The sequence below is a fragment of the Vombatus ursinus genome, unplaced genomic scaffold (assembly GCF_900497805.2).
Source record: "Vombatus ursinus unplaced genomic scaffold, bare-nosed wombat genome assembly UNPS02014923.1, whole genome shotgun sequence".
Lineage (NCBI taxonomy): Eukaryota > Metazoa > Chordata > Mammalia > Diprotodontia > Vombatidae > Vombatus > Vombatus ursinus.
This window is the reverse complement of record NW_020954701.1, coordinates 210,685-233,168: the sequence shown is the minus strand read 5'-3', so window position 1 is coordinate 233,168 and position 22,484 is coordinate 210,685. Positions and strand designations below refer to the sequence as shown.

The 22,484-nt window shown below is 38.4% G+C and overlaps 1 protein-coding gene across 2 annotated transcripts in view; it reads left to right on the top strand.

Annotated features, from left to right (window-relative positions):
* The first annotated feature begins 699 nt into the window (after positions 1-699).
* TCP10L2 (t-complex 10 like 2) overlaps positions 700-22,484 on the top strand; it is a 39,267-nt gene continuing 17,482 nt past the window's right edge. For both annotated transcript variants that reach the window (XM_027843557.1, XM_027843556.1), the window contains exons 1-9: positions 700-1,713; positions 4,978-5,101; positions 8,794-8,959; positions 10,631-10,846; positions 11,667-11,789; positions 12,736-12,894; positions 15,175-15,283; positions 15,551-15,654; positions 21,831-21,935. In XM_027843557.1, the coding sequence (XP_027699358.1) occupies positions 726-1,713; positions 4,978-5,101; positions 8,794-8,959; positions 10,631-10,846; positions 11,667-11,789; positions 12,736-12,894; positions 15,175-15,283; positions 15,551-15,654; positions 21,831-21,935 (2,094 nt within the window). In that variant the 5' untranslated portion in view covers positions 700-725. The remainder of the gene's footprint in view (positions 1,714-4,977; positions 5,102-8,793; positions 8,960-10,630; positions 10,847-11,666; positions 11,790-12,735; positions 12,895-15,174; positions 15,284-15,550; positions 15,655-21,830; positions 21,936-22,484) is intronic.

Genomic DNA, 22,484 nt, shown 5'->3' with positions numbered 1-22,484 from the left:
CAAAGTTGAATTGTTTATTAGGGCAGGGTAATACTTGGGGAGATTAACCTAGGATTAATATGGGTAACAAACAAGTCATATTATCCATATGGATAAAGTAAACAGTTGCGAATAGTCAGAAACAGAGTATTTCTTTTGTCCAGCACACATATCATTTTGGAAGTGTTCTTTTTAAAAGAGAATTTAAAATTACTAAACCTGAAGAAGGAAAATTCTTTGCTGCCACTTTTAAAAGAACAATATATAATTATCTGTCAGTTTCAGAGATTATAATGAAAGTAATTATGCATTTGCTTTGTTTTCACCTGCAGAACTCATGCCAGTCAAGGACATCTCTGAGAAAGTCATTTTTGAAATGCGGGGAAGGCATTGCAAGACATGAACAGAATAATAAGAGCCTTTTCAGAAAGAACCCCAAACAACCCAGCAATCAAATGACCAGGCAGATTAGCTTGGGCTGCCAGCCTCATTTCAGTTTGCCTCAATCACAGGACTGGGGAAAACAAAAGCAAGAAAACCATCCTTCACTGGAATGCCAAGCAAACACCCACATGGTCACCTTGAGTAAAGAGAAAGAGACAGCTGCCATCCCTTCTCAGGAGGAAGTAAAAGAGCCCATCGAAAGTTCCAAATCCAAAGAGAATAATCAACAGCTACAGGAAAGAAATGGCGGACATGTAAAGACAGAGACCACTCTTATACCAGGGGTGAATTGGCCTGATTTCATGCAACAGTATCATGGCCAAGAAAGTGAGTCAAAGTCTCAGACAGATGAGAAGAATGAGCCTCAGTTTCTTGATTGTCAAAATCATTTAGATAATAGAGAAGAACCCACATATAATCAGATTCAGCAACACTTTGACATACTGAGTCCACCTCCGATGCTGGAAAAGACTCCAGTAACTCCTGGGAATTCTGGTCTCCAGGACATTGTACAGAATCAGGAGAAACAAGCAGATAGGACTAATGAGAGCTATGTTCCACCAAAAGTGTGTTTTGTTTCCTGTCAGCCAAATGAAAAGCTTGTATCTTCTAGAGCTACCCCAGGGCACAGAACAAGAGCCAGTCCTGAATTTAAGAAAGTTAATGACAGAATAGTGAAGAATGTCCATCAGTTAAATAAGGGCACAGGAAAAGAAAAAAAGTATATGCTGGACTCTCACAAAAGAAAGCAGCAAGACAAAAGAGGGATAGTCAGCTTGGGGAATGATGAGTCACCATCTTCAGATAAGAAAAGCTCATTTTCTGACTCCACAACTTGTTACTGTGTATGTCCAAAAAGTGAGGATCTTCCAAATGTACACTATGCTAACCAAAATCTGGACCTTTCTGAACCTGACTATGCTAATGATGAGCCCAGTGGATCAGAGGAGATGGCCTTGAGAAGATCTAGCAAATTCTTTGTCAAGAAAAAGAGGTCTCAGAAGCTGTTAGGACTGAAAGATGACTCCTCCAGGGCTGGCAGCAGTGAATCAAGTACTGAAACTATTGAACTAAGAGGGAGCTGGACTCAGTCCTCTTTTCAGACGTCTCATGACCACCATGTTGGGCCAACAAGGCCCAAGAAAGAGCTGAAGCCCAAAAGTACCACCAGGAGCATCCAGATTCCAGACATGCAGCCACCAGCTTGTGAGCTTGTAACCAGTTTATTCCCTGTTTTGAAGGACAAAGTAAACTCACCTGAGCAAGAACCATATGAAACCTTCCATGAAGGTACATTAGGTAGAGTGTCAGTGTAATCATTGCATATATATTGGATTTTGCAGATTTGGTTATATTGCATTTCATCAGTGAATTTTCAGTAGGGAAGTAAGGTGGTAAAGTGAAAAATGGTGCTGGATATAGAATTAGAAGTCTAGGCTCTGCTCTTTGCTACCTGAATGGCTTTAGGCAAATCACTTCAGTTCTCTGGATCTCACTTTTCTTTTTTAATCTTTAAAATTGGGGCATTTGGATTAATCCTTTCCAACTCCAAGTACAAATTACGTACCATGAATGAATGACTGAACACATGAGTGAATGAATAAAAAAGCACTTATTAAGTCAACTAGCATGTATTTTTTAAAATAGTATTTTATTTTTCTCCAATTACATGTAAAGACAATTTTTAACATTCATTTTTATAAGATTTTTAATTCCAAATTTTTCTGCTACCCTCTTTCCCTTCCCTCCTCCCTAAAACTATAAGCAATCTGATATAGGTTATATATGTACAATCATGTAAAACATATTTCCATATTAGTCATGTTGTGAAAGAAGAAACAGAACAAAAGGAAAAAAAAACTGAAAAAATTAAGTAAAAATATCATGCTTTGGTCTGCATTCAGATTCCATCAGTTCTTTCTCTGGATGTGGATAGAATTTCGGAATTTTCTTAGATCATTGTACTGCTGAGAAGAGCTAAGTCAATCACATGAACTAGCATTTATTAAACATCTTCTGTGTGCCAGGGACTGTGCTAAGCAATGGGGATACGAAGAAAGGCTAAAGACAGTCCCTCTTCTCAAGGAGATGACAGCCTTAAAGGGGAGGCAACATGAAAACCATTATGTTCAGACAAGATATATACAGGATAAATTGGAGATAATCAACAGAGGGAAAGCACTCAGATTAAGGGACTTAAGCTGAGACTTGAAAGAAGCCAGGGAAACAAGAAAGCATTGATTATAAGACAGTTTAACAGCTAAGTGGAGGATGAACTGGAGGAGGGAGACTTGAGGCAGGGAAATTAACAGGCTATTGCAATAATCTAGTCATGAGGTAACAAGGGCTTGCATCAGGTGTCAGAGGAAAGAAGGGGATGTAAATGAGATGTGTTAAGGTAAAATTGACAGTATGGGAGAATTGTTTAGATATGGGAAGCTTGTAAGTGGGAATAAGTTTGGATGGAAAGATAAAGAGCTATTTTGTATGTGTTGAATTTATCATGCATATGGAACATCCAGTTTGAAATGTTAAATAATCAGTTGTTGATGTAGGATGAGAGCTCAAACTAGAGACTAGGGCTGGGTGCGTAGCTCCCAGTGTCATCTGAAGAGAGATGTTAATTAAACAAGTTGGATCTAATAAGATCACCAAATAAATGAGTGTAGAGAGAAAAGAGAAGTGGATCCAGGACAGAGCCTTGAGGGATACCAATTAGTAAGCATGACATAAATAAAGATCCAGTAAAGGGGAATGAGAAGGGATGGTAGGGTAGGTAATAGTGCCAAATGCTACAGAGAGGGCAAGAAGGATGAAAACTATGAAAAGACCATTAGATGTAACAATTTAAAAGATGTTTGGAGAGAGCATTTTCAGTTGAACGATAAGACCAGAAATCAGATTGTAGAGAGTTTGCAGAGAGTGGTGAAGAAGTAATGACACTAAGTGTAGAAAGCTTTTTCAAGGAATTTGGTTGAGTAGGAGGGGACACATATAATGGGTGGGGATTTTGTGGGGTAGTGGTTTTTTTTTAAGGGTAGGAGTATTTTGAATATGTTGGTAGGTTGGGAAGAACCAGTAGATAGGGAAAGATTGAAGATTACAAGGAGAGAAGGTATGGTAATGGAGGCCATCTTCTGGAAAAGATGGGAGTGGAAAGGACTGAAGGTACATAGGAGGTGGTTGACGAGAAGATGGAACTTGGCAAAGGGAAAGATCATGTCTTCATCAGAGAATGGAATAAAAGCAGAGATAGTGGGAAATGATGTTGGAAAGAATGTGAAGTGAGTTAAGATGTATCTGGAGACAAATAACCTCATTTTTTTTCAACGAAGTATAAGGTAAAGTCATCGACTGGGAAGGTAGGGGTGGGGTGCAAGGGTTGAGTAGAACCAAAAAGGTGGTGTAGAATAACTGACTGGTAATGAGTTGGGCAGATAATTGATTAGGGAAGAGTAGAAGGATTGCCTTGTTGCACTGAGGTCCCAACTGAAACGAGAAAGTATAAATTTGTAGTGGATTTATTCATGATTTTATGATTTATTTCTACTTTGTTAAGTAGCCCATGAAGCAAAGGAGACAGATGGTGGGAATAATCCAGGGTTGGGGTTTGTCAAGATATGAGTGGTGAGAAGACAAGGGAACAAGGGATTTAAGAGTAAAGGATAGAGTACAATTGAACTAGTTAACCAAAAGGCCAAGCTTGAGAAAGGAACAGAATGTAACCAGAACAGGAGTAATGGCCTGGCAAAGTACTGAGGGTTAATGACTAAGCATTGATCAAGTACCTATGATGTGGCCAGGTACCAAGCATATATAGACAAAAACCCAAACAGTCCTTTTCTTTTAGGAAATTATATTTTACCATATTATACCAGACTATACACAGATAAGTAAATGCAAATGGATTGAAATAGGGTCTCTTCATTTACAGGTGGATTGTGTTGTAAATGATAACAGTCACCTTGTGACTCATGGTATCTCTGAGTTTACCCAGCACTATTTGCTTTCAAATAAGACCCTACCATGTGGGCACTATGTCTCTTTCCAGGTCACATTGTACATACTCATTTTAAAATTTGCTTTGGAAAACTATCAGAAAAGGCTAGGTTTATTTGGGGCTGAAATTGAGACAGCTGAGCAGAAATAAGTTGGTTTTACTCATCTGCATCCTATTCCTTAATATTAATTGATTTAATTGAGGAACTCATAAGATTTTTGGGCTATTAATATTTCAGCTTAAAACAGGGATTCTTAACCTGGGGACCATGAACTTTAAAAATTAATAATTGATATTTTAATATAATTGGATTCCTTTGTGATACTATGTATTTTATTTTATGTATTTAAAAACATTATCCTAAGAAGGGGCACAGAGGCTTCACTGGACTGCCAAAAAGGTCCATGGCATATAAAAAGGTTAAGATCCCTAGCCAAGCCTAAAGGAGGAAACAGGTAGAATGGAAGTTCACCTATTAAGACTATTTGATACTCTTTAATGTCTGCCATAATTGAAATTAAGTTTTTATTAATGTGAACTTTTCTTTTTAATAGACGCTAAAAAAAGACCCACAGGGAAATTACAGGAACTTGAAGAAGAGATTGATGAGCTCCATGGAGAAAACCCTCTGCTTTCCCAGGTGAAAGCAAAGCAAGAGAAAGTAATACAATTTCTCAGGTAAATTAATTTTCCCTTTGAACACTAAAAGCTCAGAAAGCTCAGATACCAGATGCCCAAGTTTCATGTACCTCTCATTTACTGCAGCTCTGTATCTCTGCTGATCACTGCCATCAGAGGAAAAGCTGTGTGTCTTTAGGTACAGTTTTCTGTGTGACTCTCTCTTGGATGACTTCTTTAATGTGGAACATAAAAACCTGGGGGTTTGCCCTTGTGGTATCATTTTTAAGGACACTGGAGTTTTATGATATATGGGCATAGCAGAGGGATTGACGTGTGATTTATTGGTATGGGGAACTCTAGGATGAGGGAATTTATCCCTGGGAACTGGACAGGGGAATATATTCTCCAAGGAGGAAAGGTTGCTGAGTGATGGAGGGCAAGGGCAAGGTCTGGGAGTGTGTGGCATAGTGAGAAGTAAGGAGTGTTCATCCTCCTCCTCCTCCTCCTCCTCCTCCTCCTCCTCCTCCTCCTAAACAAACATGATGACAAGTATGAGAGATGTATACAATACTAGAGAGAACAGTCAAGGATGCAGTATCTTCTGGGGTGAGGCATGTTTCCCTGGGTTCAGGAAGATGGAAGGAGTATGAGAGTTCTAATATGAAGGACTGTTGGTTAACAATAGGACAGAATTCCAAAGAGTACAGTAAAAGGGAAATGCACTGGCAAATGGGAGTAGTAGGGCTAGGTGGAGTGGAAACATGGAGATGGGTGGCGCTTGAAAGAGAAGGGAGTTTTCACCTAGGCAGCCTTTGACTCTGAATTCCAGATTCTGAGAGGAGGAGCGAATGTGCTAGTCATAGGAAAATAGATTGCCACCTCCTTCCTAGTAGCCATGCATGGTATCTGTAGTCCAGGCTCCATTTTCTGAGAGTTGGGATCGGATGGTGGACTCTGGTCCTCAGATCTTCCATATAGCCTGGTTGCCTAATCTCCAAGAAGGATTCTGATTGGATCTTCACTGATTATGGTCAGCTATGTCACAATTAGTTTACTTGCCCTCCCTAGTCAGCAAGGGCAGCTGTGACCTAGGTATTAGGAGAACTGAGTTATACTGTAAAAGCAAACTATTTATTTTACATTTAATATAAACCCATTTCTTGTTTGTGGGTCTACACTCTCCTTTTTCTCTATTGCCAGTGTAGGCAGCTACATACAATTGATTCTGCTTTATCTTTCTGTAAGGTGGTTTACCGTGATCTTACAAAATAATCAAATTGCATCTTTTCGAACATCTTTAAGGATTTCCATTTGAGAGGCTTACTATTTTGTAATTTCTCTAAAGGAGGTAAAGAAAGGGGAGGGGTGTGGCCCTTTAAGACAAAGAGTCGATTTAGAACTTGGCTCTAGAACTTGGCTCCCTTTACTCAATTACAGAATGTTAAAGCTGGAAGGGACCTTAGAGATTGTCTGTCCAACCTCCTCTGATAGGACCAGGCACTCAGGAAGCTGGAAGAAACTGTTTGAAGAGATAGTGACAAGACGGGCTGTGAAGAAAATGCCAGAAATGTTAGTACAAGTATAGGAAACACTACCCTGGTGATTCTTGGGGACACACAGAGAGAGAGTGAGCATAATCAGTGTATTAGAAAAAGGGATTGGGAAAAGGCAAATAGAGTCGTGAGGAGTGAGGGGTTTAGGTTTATTCTGAAGGAAACTGATGTAACTAAAGCAAAGACAATTATAGAATCATAAAATAAGACTTTAATATGTTTAGATCTATTTGATTATTTCATACTAAAAATTCTCTCTTTAGAATTTCTTCTAATTAGCTTGTTAATCCATCAGTTCATTTATGATTTCTTATTAATATACATAATTCAAAGTTCATTACAAATCGCTTTCTTGAGGATAAGCAACATGTTGTACCGGATAAAGATTTGGCCTCAGAGGAGAAAGAACTGGGTTCAATCCCAGTTCTGACACAGATTGGCTTTCAGGCACTAGGCAAGTCTTCTCAGTGGCCCAGGTAACTATAAAATGACAAGTTGCCCAAGAAGGCACAGATCTTTATGGGTGCAAGAAGTTCCTCCTTGGGAGCTCTTAAAACTGAAGAAATCACAGATCTGTTTTTTAAAAGCTTATTAAAAATTAGGCTTAAGAATAAATGAATAATATCCTCTCTTTGATTAAACAATATCAGGAAATCTGAATCATGAGAGTTATTACCGATGAATTCAGGTTTCTCTACTGCAGCTCCCCTGTCCTTGACTTGCCTTGAGCCTCCGGTAGTTGTGACCACTGGGTGGCAGTATTGGGATGGAAACTTGTAATAGTTTCTCAGTTTATCTGGTTTAGAAATGTCACCCAACCAAAAAATGAGATTATTTTCAACAGCATTTTTTGTGTCCTCATATTTCTGTAGATTGACAGAAATGTGCCTAGCATTGCATAGACTGGTATTCCTCTGAAAGGCTGATTTCTTTCTGAGTCTTGAAAATCTGTCTGGGAATGAATTAAAATATTCTTAGGTAAGAACACTTTTGTACATGGCCAACAAAATAACAGCAAGAAAATGCCATTCAGATTTTCAGAGTTGTTTCAGTCTTCCTTTCAAGCTGTTCGGTGATATATTTGGAGTCCATTCAGATGCATCTTTCTTACCATCCAGCCTAATAACATGTGCCCTCAAAGGTTGCCACTTTCCCTGTTAGTTTGATGGAGTGGCATTTAAAAGTGAAATTTTGTCCTTGGAGTGAGGTTGAGTCAGTAAGTGGAAAAGGCCAGTCAGAGGAAATTTAGTGAGTAATAACATTGGACAAAGAAGAAGGAGACCTGATATTCTTTTCTGATAACTGATAACCATGTAACCTTCAGCAAGTCATAATTACTTCAAGGTCTCAGTTTCCTCATCTGCAAAATGGATCAGATGATTTCATGGTGTCCCTTCAAGCTCTAAGATTCTGTAATTTTCTGAGTTAGTGTTTACAAGAGCCATTTAATTCAGTGTTAATTGATTAACTCTAGGGAACTTTTATATTAAAAAAAGAACCTTAAGATCTTTTTTAATCATGCTGATTAGACAATAGGCTATAAATTCTTTAAAAACTTTAGAAAAGAAAGAAAAAGGAACAGTTCAACGATGTCAGAAGAACCATAGATACAGCAATACAATGCTTTAACTTTTGCGAAGTGCTTTACATACATTGTTGGTGTCTTATGATAATACTCTGAGACAGTTACTACATTATTATTTTCATTTTATAGACGAGGGGAAATTTCTTTGAGAGGTCAAGTGATTTACTGAAGAATATGCAGTTTAGTGTCAAGCACTGTGTTTGAACTCAGGTCTAGGATGACTCCAAATCTAGCAGTCTCTTCACTCTATTGCACCCTGGTGATTTTTTACTACAACAATTTTCTGGATTATTGAAATACTCAGGATCTGTTGAAAATGAGATGATGGCATATGTGGACCTATTCCATTTATTTTCCATTCAGTGGTTTCCAAATAAAGTAATTTTAGACGACAGGTAACTTGAGAACTTGTCCATCTTTCCTTGCATAATGATGGTTAGAGAGAGTAGAGAACTTTGTCCTTGGTTATTCAGGGTCTTCTTATAATCATAAGGTATATGGATAGACATATTCATATGGGCATGGCTATAGATATAGACATAGATATAGATATGTATCATGAGGCAAATAAACCTGTGATGTGTGTGATCCTGAACTTTCCTCTTGACTAGAGCACACATAAATCACTTCAAGGCAGAAAAGGTCAAAGAGGTGAGCTTTTCAGATGAACATTACAAAGAAGAAGATTCCCGAGCACAGCTTACAAAGGCAAACCTGGAAAAATGGACAAAGACCTCTGGAATCTCTAAAAAGGATGATGATACAAAGGAGAGGTTGGTGAGTTGAGCTCCATGATGTATGGGGAAGAGCAACAAACAAAATTATCTCTATTACAACCTTCACTTACCACCCACGCACAGTATTGGCACAATTTCTTTCTTTCTTTCTTTTTTTTTTTTTTGCTTTGTGTCATTGTATATTATTACCAAGATTCTCCTGAATTAAGTCTGACTCCATCTTTGCTTTCTCCAGTATTTATCATATTGGAAAATACCTTTGTGACACTTCAACACTGGATTTCAATGTTTAATTTATTTACTCCCTTGATACGATGATGGATAAGTTCTTGAGTTAGCTCTTACTTCAATTTACTGTATCTGGAATGCTTAGAGTGGTACAACAGATTGAATAGATATAAACATGAACCTTTTCAGTCATTTTATTTTGTTAAAATTTTGAACAGATATGAGTTGTACTTTGTAACACTTAGCTTTCTTTTTATCTTTTCATTTCCCCATTCTCTATATTTCATCACTATCATTGCTGACTTATTTTCTAGCTTTTCATCATTCCAATACCAGTTGAGCATGGGAAAAAGGAGTGAACTCAGCTGATATAGTCAGGCAAGAAGCTCTCTGAGCTGCTTCTGAAATATGGCTTATTGATCAACTCTTCCTGACCTGGAGCAACCCCAGCATTCTACCATGAATCAACCCAGAGTCCTTACACTCACCATGACAGACAAAGGAGGAAACTTATCTGTCTGACACCTCCTGCTTTTAAGACTGGTCTCTCTGTCTTTCTGCTCACTACTTGGTGTCTATTCACCAATAGGTGAATTTGATTGGTGATGGATAGGCTTGATTTCTGAAGCCTGAGTCTTTCACATACTACTATTAACTATAGGGGAATGGGTGAGGGAGTAAAACATTCAATCAGTGTACATATATCTCACTCCTGCTTTTCCCCCACAGCCTCATCAGGATGGAAATGTCTCAGAGAAGTCTCCAGACAAAGATACACGTATGATTCCTAGTACCATCCTCACATTTAAGCACATTATGTTTTGCTTTGACAGGTCCATTTTTATCATTTCCTAGACTTCTGGGGTCTGTATGTCACTTGGTCACTTGAATATCCACTTCTTATTTTATTTTGTTTTGAGTATGAGGATAATGATTTAGAGATCACAAAACCAAATTAATGCCCCTGACATCTTTGATCTATGTCTGGTGACCAGATGGAAGCATTGGGACATCAGGATAATTAATGATTTTTTCCTATAATAGGCTCTTTGACTCTCCCCATAACAAAGCTTGTTAGTGTCAACTGGCTATTTTAATCTCAGGCAACTGTAAGAAATATACCACAGTAGAAATTTAAATGCTCCATAAGTGTATTTAGTGTGCTGCTTACACACTAAATTCATTTCACTGCATGCCAAAGTCAACATCTTCTTTCTTCCTCCTTTAGAAAGGGACCTTAAAAATAAGGCACTAAGAAGCATGTAGTATCAGAGCCAAAAGGGACATTATTTCTGCTCCATCATTAAATAAATGTGAAATCAGAGGGATTACTTCCCCCTTCAAGGTCAAACGGCACACCAGGAATTGAACCTGGGTCTCACGGTTCCTAGTACACTCATCCTTCAGCTATGCCAGGCTGTGGCATGCAGTGCCTGGGATGGCAGAAAGGTGATTTGCTGTTTCTTCCCTGAATAACAAACAGATCTTAAAGAAACAAATCAATAGGCTACAAGAGCAGTTCAAGATAAATGAATCCCGGTGGTCCATGGCTCATATCAAACTCCAGAACCAGATAGAATTCCTAATGAAACAGAACCTGGAGCTCCAAGATGAACTTCGAACTTCGGAACATCAGTGGCTGGAAATCGCCAAGAAATCACTGGCTTTACATTCTGCAAGAAAGAAATCAGAATCTCTGGTACCTAAGGACACATTTTTGTTATTCATAATAAATAAGCATTATTCATCAAGGGGATGACTTTTTTCCCTCAGTGCCTATGGCATCTCCTCCCTCTTATCCTGTCAGGGACACCTTTAAAACATAGCAAGAGAACTCACCTTATTCAAATCAACTCCATGTTATACACAGAAGTGTCAAGGTTAGGGTCTCCCAAGGAGCCTCTTGTCAAAAAGCATAATCTCTCTACTGGCTTACACCCTTTCCATTTGTTATTTGACATAATCTATGGAAAGGCCACATGTAAGTTAAATATAAACTATTTTGTTATAAATCAAATTGGCAGTAGGATGTCATTTTAATGTGGGACAGTAATCATTCATGGTTTTAAGTAAACTATTCTCCTAAAATACTTTAGCCATTATGTATCTCCATGGATAGTGGTGTATATTCAAATAAGAATATACTAAAAGAGGATGAAAAAGATATGGCCATTATTTCTAGGATTGGCTGTCCTACTAAGTCAATTATATAACAAGTATACAGTCAGTATAGCAAACACAAGTGACCTTTTGTGGTCTAAAAGAGTTAATTCATGCAATTTCCAAACGGGCTTAACCTCTAGAGGAATCTGCTCTCATATATCTTGTTAAGTATAGATTAAAAAAAGGAGAGGTGGTGGGATGGGGTGGGGTGGTGGTAAGGGAATGCTTTGCATTTTACATGGAAAATTCTAATCACAGCCACATAAATGAAAAAACGGAATTTACCTCTGTTACTGTGCTTGTAACCATCTGAAATCTTTCCCTTGACATTTTGTTTTTGATTAACCATTCTTTAGGCATCAGAACCAATTCTTAAAGGATCTTCAAGCCTGTCAAAGAATGAGGGAACACCAATGCACTCTAGTCCAAAGAGTTGCGTAGGCCAGAGATTATCATCTGAAAAATGTACTTCTCTAGAGGTGATTACTAATGTTTATGCTCTTGGAAAGGAAATTCATGTGACAAATACATGACATGCATTTTTTTTTGTTTGTAGATTTTTTTTAGTCTGTCACTTCTTCTGTGTGACCGCTAAACATCCCTCCTTAACTCTTTACTGAAGCGATACTCTTTTAAAACACACTCACATAAATACCTACCCCCACCCAACCAAATCACCCAAATATACAAAAAAACCAGAAAAATCCCCCAAACCATGATATTTAATTAGTATTGACTCACCCTCTCTAAAGATTTGGGTTAAAAAGTAGATTATCATTGGAATGTATTTTTTTTTCTGGACCAGACCTGTAATTTCATAGTTATGGGGAATTCTCAATGAGGGGACTCTATCCACCATTGCAGATGGGCACATGATATGTAACTTGTAGTCTCAAAAAGTTGCATGGCCTACTGAGAAGTTAAATTTTTCAGTTCTGTCAGAGGCAGGATTTGAACCTAGGACTCTTTTAGAGGCCAGGACATGGAATCAGGAAGACTTAGAATCAAATCCTGCTTCACTATATATCTTCTATGACTCCAGTTATTTACATGTTGTCTCCCCTAATTAGATTATGAGCTCCTTGAAGATAAGGACTGTTTTTTTGCTTTTCTTTGTATCCCTAGGGCTTAAACACAGTGCCTGGCACATAATAAGCACTTGATAAATGCTTATTGACTGAATAGTGAACTTTTCCTCAAAGTAGTTATCAGGATCCCTAATTTCAAAGATGATACTGGGTTGTTGTTGTTTTTTTCAGTTTTAGAGAAAAGAAGATTTACATTGGGGCCAGGGGTCCAAAGAAAGAATTGTATTATTCTAGTTGTCACGGTCACTAGCATAATTCACTTACCAATGTTATGAGGGGAGGAGGAAGACATACACGGTTATTGTTAATATAAAAATCCATGATTATTTGTTTTTAGCCAGAAAGCAACAAAATAGAAAGAATGGAATCTAAGAAAGCAACATCAAGAGAACAGAGAGAAAAATCTATTTCCAGAAGCCTTCGAGTCAGAAGTCCTCCACCTATTGGAAAGAGATCTGACCTAGAACGAAGAATCCCACCATCTGATCCAGAAATGGTAAAAACAAACAAACAAACAAACAAAAAACAAACAAGAACAAAAACAAAAACAAAAAACAGGCACTTAGAATCATAGACTATTCCAGTAACATTTTAAGTTTCATATTGAACAAAAATTGTACTGAGGTAACAAGATCACTATTAGTTTACTGTTTTGGAGAAGTATCACGGTTTACTCAAAACAATCCATTTTCTATGTTCCCATCTATGGTTCAATTTTAGTTTCGATCTAACTTTTAAGAGCTAAACAATGAACTAATTATGTGTGACATTTTTCATTTCTTGTTTTAATGTGCTCTGTTTTGGTCAACTCTCATTCATTCACTAAAAAAAAAGTATTACTGCATTTTCACATTGTCCACCTCCCCCGACCCCCACCTCAGCACCTAGCACAGTGCTGATTACAGAGTAGACACTCAGAAATATGCATTAGCTCACGGATTACCAATGACCTCCTGGTTGCCCAGTCACCTGTTTCTACTCCTGATTCTTCTTGACTTCTCTACAGCATTTACCACTGTTGAATACCCTTTCCTCTTGGATCTTCCCTTATCTTTGCTCTTTCTCCGTCTCCTTTGCTGATCCCTGACCTGCCCCCTAATTTGGGGCATACCCCAAAGCTCTGTATTGGGTCCTCTTCTTTTCTCTTCTCCAACCTCTCATCAGCCTGGGTTATTGTAAGAGTCTCCTAATTGGTCTCCCATTGTCTAGCACTGAAACTGAAGGCAGGAAGAACTGAGTTCAAATTCAGCCTAAGACACACTACAAAGCAAGAATAACAATATAACCTGCCTTCCAAGGTTGTTGTGAGGAAAAAATGAGATAACACTTGCAGAGTGTTTTTCAAACCTTGAAGTGCTTCATTATTATTATTATTATTACTCCTGTTCATCCTCTATACAGCCACAATAGAGATTTTCCTAAAGTGCAGATTTTACTCTATGACACTCCCCTCACCCTCACACTCAATCAACTTCTATGGCTCCCTATTACCTCTAGGATTAAATATAAACTCCTCCAGCATTTAAAGCCCTTCACAGCCTGACCCCATTTCCCCTTTCCAGTCATAGTAACTGTATAGTAACTGCACATAGTAACTGTACCCCCACCCACCCACCCATGGTCCAACCAAATTGGCCTCCTTGGTTCCTTGTATATTTAATCTACCATCTCTTTACCTTTGTGCAGATTCCCTGCCATGCCTGGAACAGACTCTCTTCTCATGAACACTGCTTATATTACCTAGCTCCCCTCAAAGCTTAGCTCAAGTACCATCTCCTACATGAGGCTTTTCTTGATCTTTCAGCTGCTTCCCCTCCTCCTTCTCCTCCAAAATACTTTGTATTTAATTTGCATATATTTTATATGCATTTACTTATGTACATGTTTTCCTTAATGGCATGCAAACTTCTCAAGGACAGTGACTATTCCATGTTTCTCTTTGGATATCCCGCACTTACCACAGTGCCTGCTACACAATAAACATTTAATAAATGCCTATTGATTTATTGATCCATCTCTACTTGAGCTCTTAGGACAAATATTTAAAATATATCATTTTTATATTTTAATTATTGCCACATTTCCATGTTATCCCCATGGCACCTATCACAATACTGATTACAGTGTGCCAAGGATGGGGAACCTGTGGCCTAGGCCTCAAGGCCACATGTGGCCCTCTAGGTCCTCAAGGGCAGCCCTTTGACTGAATCCAAACTTCACAGAACAAATCTCCTCAATAAAAGGATTTGTTCTGTGAAACTTGGACTCAGTCAAAAGGCAACCCCCAAGGCCCCAGGTTCCCCACCCCTGGTATAGGCTCTGTGTCATGGTAACTCATGAGTTACTATGGATTACTATAACAATAAATGACTAATAGCTTTCTGGTGAATTAAAAAACAATAATTTTATATCCCCATGGTGTCTGGTACATAGTAGGTGCTTCAGAAATGTCAGTTGACTAACTGACTGGTGAATGTCATTTTTAAAAGAAGTCTATCTATTGGTACCTTAAGCCTGACACATATCTATATCTCATAGAGTAAACAATATTATCAAGTTCTTTTCAAATTAAAATAAATTTTTATTCTAAAGTTAACAAACACCAAGTAAAAAAAGCATTTCCATTTACAAGATTGGAACAGAAAAGTGGATTGTATATGAAATCCATTGCTTTAAAATCTCCTTATGTTAAGGATGTTATAAATTCAATGTGTAACTTTTAAAGCTGTCCTCCTCATAATAGTTTCTAGTTCACTGGGTATTGCTGCACCTTCAGGTCATCCATCGATTTCCAAGAAATCTGCAAAAAGCAAGTTCAAGAAAATCACCAGTGCCGATTTCCCCACTTGTCATGTATAATGAAAGCTTGGCAGCTTATGAAAATGGTAAGAGCTGTCAGAAGGATGCTTTCTGTCCCGTTTGAGTAACTCCCTAAAATGTGTTTTATTTTTGTTTTGGGGGGGCATATCTATCCCATGTATATGGTCATCTTGACCATATTTATTATTTATCATGATCATCTTAGGGAAAATACTCCCTCTCCTTGGTAGCCAGCATTTTTTTTTAAAAGGACTTTGTTATAACTTTGTGATTGTGATATCGTGTGGGACAATCTCACTGTCCTTTTGTAATCAAACTTATTTCCCTTCTAGACAGGTCTCCACTGACCTCTGGGAATTATGAAGATACACTCTTCCTTCGGGTTTGGAATGATGATCACAGGTCATCTGCCTTTCATCAGAATAAAAACACTCAGGTAGGCAAGGTCAGGCTCACTCCATAAATCTAGGCAGGCACAGTCATATCATGTCAATGCAGAGGTTTGCTCTTGGGCTAGAACACCTCTAAGATTTAAGCTCTAAATAAATGTTTCCAAGATCAGTAGATTTTCTAGGGGTGAGAGGTGAATGCCACCCTTTACATATCCTTTGGAGAACTAAAAAACAAAACAATCAAGTTAACCGATAGGCCACTGGGTAAATGTCCCCATTACCTTTTGGGCTCAGTCAGATGTTCCAGGAATAGATAAACTTAGTCATTTTCTAATTCTCAATTGTTTGACAATCAAGAAAGAGTTGAAAAAACAGACTATTTACATATATTAAAATTCTAAAATATTTTTTACCTTTCCCCTCAAGAAGTATGTTACTACGAATGAAACTTTCAATTTATGATTTTAGATCAAATTTGACAATGAAATCTGTGTAACAGAAGGATTTCCAAGACCCCAAGATTGGTCCACTTATTTCAAGCTGTATATCACATAATCAGAGAGGTGGAAGGAACTTTAGAAATAATGCAGTCCGGTCCCCTATCCAGTGAAGGAAACTGGCCAACCACATACCTGACAAGCGGTTGCTGGCATTTGCTCACACACTTATTGGGATCGTGAATCCGTTACTTCATGAGGTTGCACATTTAATTTCTGGAAGACTATAATTATTAGAAAATATTTCTGTATATTGAATGAAATCTGTCTCTATATAACTAAAACCTAGCTCTGAGCTCTGAAAGTACATAGGTTAAATCTAATTGTTCTTCGGTATGATGGCCTTTTAAATATTTGAAGGCTGGTCATACCTCCCATCCTCAGATCTTTTCTTTTTAATTAATCACATGCTTTATTAGAAACAACCTATTAAATATCATTGTGAATACTTGTCACTGCTTAGTAACTTCAAATTCAAATAAACTTGAAAAGCAGCATAGCATAGTGAAAGAGAGCTGGCTTTAGATCTAGGAAGACCTGGGGTCAAGTCTTGCCTCTGACACCTATGACTATGTGACCCAGACAAGTGACTTAACCTCTCAATGTTCTAGGCACCTTGCTAAGATGATCACTTACAGAAAAGGTACTGACCTGCCTTGGTAGAGGGATGTTCCTTATCTGGGACTTCCCTATGCCACTGAAATCACAGGTTTAGCCTCTTTCCCTATCAAATTTAATACACTCATGCAGTGGGAATATATCCTGAAAGTACTGTCAACCACAAAAAAACAGGGTTTTTTTGCCAACAATTTTTATAATACTGTTTTATGCAGTTGTGAAACAAAATAAAATAAAGCCAAAATATCCTGAATAGAGAAATGATCAATGGGTACATCTTCAGATTTTTCAGTTGTTTTTCCTACTATATAGTTTGGGGACTCTTCACAATCCTGATCACCATGATGTGGCTGGATCCAGTTTTCAGGTAGTTTGGTATCCAGAACAATAGTCTAGCTGCAGTCGAACAGTTTACAATGATTGTATCTCTTCCCTTGTTTCATGCTTCTGTTAATACATCCTGAAATTTCATTAACACTTTTGGTAGCCATATCACACTGTTGTACCACATTGAGTTTATAGTCTAAAAAAACAACTCCAAAAGCAGACTGTGGTTTTTTTCTCCCATGACAACTTAGTTGGGCCCTCTCCTGTCTTTTGCTTGTTGAGTTTTTGAACCCAGGCAAAGGACTTTCTTTGCTTTCCATGTTTCTTTGTTTTCTAAGATTCAGCCCATTATTCCATTCCATTGGGGTCTTTTGGATATGGATTCTGACACCCCTCCAACTTTATGTCACCTACAAATTTAATAAACATACTTTCTACACATTTATTAAAGTCATTAATAAAAATGTTATGAAGGACAGGATTAAGGTTAGAGTCACAGACTCATAGACTTGGGGAAAGAACTTTGGAGTTGACTGAGTCTAACCCGTACGCAAATGGGAATCCCCTCTAAAACATCCATGAGAAGTGGTCACCTGGCCATGCCTTACAGATGTCCAGGGACAGGCAATCCACTGATGCCTGAGGCAGCCCTTTCCATTTTTCAATAGCTCTAACTATTAGGAAGATTTTCCTTATGTGGAGCTAAAATTCGATTTTCTGCAACTCCCACCTCTTTCTTCTACTTCTAATCTCCATCGACTGACTGTATAACTTTTCAAATAAGTCTTCTCTTCTCCAGGAGAAATATTCACAGTTCCTCCAACTTATCCTTATATAGCATAGGTTCTAATCCTCTTGCAATTCTGGATGTTCCTGCTCTGGGTGCACTCTAGTTTGTCGGTGTCTTTCCTACCATGTTGTACCTAGAATCCAGAGTATTGTAGACGTGGTCTGACTGGGATGGAATGCAGTGGGATTACCAACTCTTTCATTCTGGATATGATGCTCTTATTAACCCATCCCAAGATCTCATGTTTCATTCATACTGGGTTGGCAATCCTATAAAACCTTCAGATCTTTACTCCAACTGTTAATGATCTATGTTGCCCCCATCTTGTATTTGTGCAGGTATTTTTGAGCCCAAGCATGGAACTTGACATTTATTCCTATTAAATTTCATTTATTAGCTTCCATCTATTATTATAGCATATTGCGATTTTTTAATCCTGTCTCTGTCATCTGATAGTTCAGCTTTCTCTCTTGGCTTTGTACCATCTACATATTTGATAATCATGCCATCTGTGCTTTCATAAAAGCCACTGATAAAAATGATGAACAGAGCAGGGTCCTGGGCAGATCTCTGAGACACTCCCCTGGAGATTTCTCTCCAAACCAACACTGACTCATTATTACTGCTCCGGCTTCAGTCCTTCAACCTGTTCCAAATTCACCCATCCATACATATGCTATATTATCACCTAGCCAACATCTTTCTATATCCTACACCAAAGTACTAGAGGCAAAGTTGTCAAATAGTTTATTAAAATAAGGTTCATTTAGTTATGACATTTCTCTGATATACCAGTCTGATAATTTTGTCAAAACAAAGGAATAAGGTTAATCTAGAATTGTGTTCTTCATGAAGCTCTATGTGATCACTGCTTCTGTTTCCAAATCATCCCTTTACCAATATGTTCTAGCATTTTGCCAGCAATTGAAGTCAAGCTCACTAGCCCATAATTTCTGGAATCCTGCTCAATGTTTTTTTAAATTGGAACAACATTTGCTCATCTTCAGACTTGAAGTATCTATTTTGTTCGCTTTTTTAAAAAAATGACATAGTGTTTTAGTAATCCTTTCTGGGCTGTAGTTTGTCCAGGCCTGGTTAATAATAGATTAATTATGATAATAGGTTGATAGATTAATAATAGTTGATAAAGTCCTCTCTTACTATAGTCCTGGTTATCCTGATTTTCAGCTGGTTCAGTGGCCAGAGTGCTGGGACTGGAGTCAGGAAAACCTGAGTCCATAAAGCTCCTCAGACAGTTGCTAGCTATGCGAATCTGGGCAGTTGCTTAACCTCTCTCAGCTGCTCATCTGTAAAGTGAGGGGATTGAGCTGGGTAGCCCATAAGGCCTCTTCTAGTTCTGCATCTATGATCCTGTGAACCATTTTTATTTATACTTAGCATTCTGAAGACTGTTTTCTTTAGTAGAGAAAACAAAATCAAAATAACTGCTGGATAGCTCTGCTTCCTGCAGCAAGCCAGCAGGGCCCTTCCTCCCAGATGGATAGGAATCCAGCAGTCAACATCGATTTGCATAGTTATGAATCCCTTTCATTGTGCAAGGGAACTGATTTTACTTTTCTCCATTTTGTTCAGAAGGGTAGGTTTTTTTTTCTTTTCAGAAGGACTACGTTGACAAACAATGCTTCCCCTGATCTATCATCTGATAAGGGAAGGCATTGGACTTGTGATTCCATGAGAATGAGGAATTCCCTGGTAAGGAAACTCCCCCTGCCAAGGCAGGTTGGTACCTTCTCTACAACCTGTAGTCTTGGAAAGTTGCCTAGAGCATCTAGAGGTTAAGTGACTTGCCCATGGTCACATAGCCAGTATGTGTCAGAGTCAGAACTTTAACCCCACATCTTCCTGGTGCTGAAGCTGGCCCTTTATTCACTATGCCACACTGCCTCTCTAATAGTCCTATCACAGAAGGAAATGAAATGAGTCCAGCATTTCCTTTTCTTTGTGAACAGAATAGGTTGCTTCCTCTTGGACCCCAATACCCTTTCTAAGTCTCTCCAAACAGGCACCTCAAGATTTCATTTATTTATTTCTTTCCTACTACAGGGCATCTACTGCTTCCTACTATAGTGAAGTATCTTCCTCTTAGAAAACTTGAGCCGTCTCTCCCTTATCACATAAAGTGATAAAACAAGAAAAAATGTTTAGAAAAGTGGGGTGGTGGGTGAAGACAGATGGATCCACAGAGTTAGCACTTAACTGAATTCTTGTTCACTGATTGATTGGGTTGGGGTTAGGAGATGGGAGGCTTTCTCCTGGTTCTGCCTTTCGCTAGCTGCGTAACTTTGGACAAATCCCTTATTACCTTTGGGTCTTAGTTTCATTATTAGTAAAAAGAGGGCTTTTGATCAAGTGATTTCCAAGCTTCCAACTCTAAGAGGATATGATTAATATGTGGAACCAACAGTTTCATAACATATTCTAAAATTTCACAGACATCAACATGAAGGTTGTTTGTGTATAATTTATAAAATTCACTTCCCTTTGCCTTTTGAATATTGGGACATCATTTTTCTACCCATCTCTATTTTTCTAATATGTTTCTCTTCTAGTTATTCAAAGATTACCAACAACAGCTAAGAGATAACACCTGAAAGTTATATAAGTACTATATTGGAAGGATATAGGATTTTTTCAGTTGTTTGTTTTTTTTTTGTTTTGTTTTTGGCAAAGATACTAGAGTGATTTGCCATTTCCTTCTCTAGCTCGTTTTAAAGATGAAGAAGCTGAGGTTAACAAGGTTAGGTGACTTTCCCAGGGCCACACAGCTACTAAGTGTCTGAGGTCAGACATGAACTCAGGTCTTTCTGACTCCAGGCCTGGTGCTCCATGCACTGAGGCACCTAGCTGTTCCTCAGGTTATACACCTATTCCTAAACATCAGGTGATCATTTCTTTTATAATGTGGAGTATGTTAACTGGTGTGGAATTCTCCCCAGTTCAGACCTAAAAGAAATGAATAAACGAGAGAGTAAAAGTCTTGATTTAAAAAAAAAAAGTCACAGAGGACTAGGGTAGGGACCTGTGATTTCATTGCTAATGAATACTCTAGATAAGAAAATTCCTTCTATCAAGGCAGGCCAGCCCCTTCCCTGTAACTTTAATACTGTCAGAGAGTAGTTTGGGGCATTGAGGGGTTAAGGGCTTTGCTCAGGATTCCATCACCAGCATGTGTCAGAGGCAGGCCTTAAACTCAGATCATCCTAGCTTCAAGGCTAGATCCCCATCAACTATGTAGATTTGCCTCAAAAAATGTAAGAAATTAAATGATTACAGCACACTAGAAACATAGTACATGGTCTTGAGTGCCAAATCGGTTACCAATTATGGGCCGGCACCATCTCCCAATGTATTATTTCACCTGTTATTTCCTCTCCTGCAGATGCCGTGAGGCCGCCCTTCATATACTTTATTTTTTTGTTTTTGAGAGGCAATCAGGGTTAAGTGACTAAGGTCACACAGCTAGTAAGTGCGTGAGGTTGGATTTGAACTCAGGCCCTCCTGACTCCAGTGCTGGCGCACTATCCACTGCTCCATCTAGCTGCCCTCCCCCCCCCCAACTTCATATACTTTAGAGGAAAGGGTAGGAGGGAGGGAGAAAAATTTGGAACTCAATATTTTGTAAAAATGAGTGTTAAAAATTGTCTTTACATATAATTGGAAAAATAAAATGCTATTTTAAAACAAAAAAAACATATCCAAAGCACCGCTAATATACTTCCTCAGGGTATTCATGCTCTATAATAAATGAAATAATAAATGAATATTAGTTGCCACTCAATTCCTCTCCCTTCCCTAAAAAACAACAAAAAAAACCCTATGATGGTTTTTGCCTGTTATCACTCTCTATGCCTGTTGAGAAGCATTTTTGTCAAATATTAAGAGGTGATGGGAGGTTGACTGTATTATATCATAGTAACTATCATCGAGGCTCCATCATCCTATAGCAAATGGCTGCAATGTTTTATAGAGTTATTCTTCCAAGTTGGCAACATCCAGAAAATTATTGCTGTCTATGAAAAGTAAGAAAAATGAAGAGGAAATACAAAAAGAAACAAAGCACCCAGATGGCAAGGTAGGAAACTGGAACCACCATTCCTCATCTGTTTGTGTGTGCGTGCGTGCGTGCGTGCGTGCATGTGTGTATGTGTTGTCATTCTACTTCATTCAGGTTGTCATGAGGACAGAAATTCAGAGCCAGCAAGTGTCTTCCAGCAGAAAAAAGGTTCCAGCATCATTACCTGCTCGCCTTTCTGTTACCAGAAAATCAGGCAGTCCCTTTTTTCAACAGGAAAACAATTTTCTTTTCTTTCTGCATTTACTTAATCTGCATTACTTGGTTCTAATTCTGCCCTCTCCACCACAATCACCCACATTCTCTACTGATCATTTAGAAGAGGATTTCAGTACCTGAAATAAAGTCCAATTTAATACTCTTGGATGCTGGAATCTCTCTCTCTCTCTCTCTCTCTCTCTCTCTCTCTCTCTCTCTCTCTGTCTGTCTCTCTCTCTCTCCCTCCCTCTCCTTCTCCCTCCCCCCCCATCTCATTTTTTCTCCCAACAAAGGGACAGACAGTTCATACAGCAGGAGCAGGGTATCTACACTGCTCCATATGCACTGGTG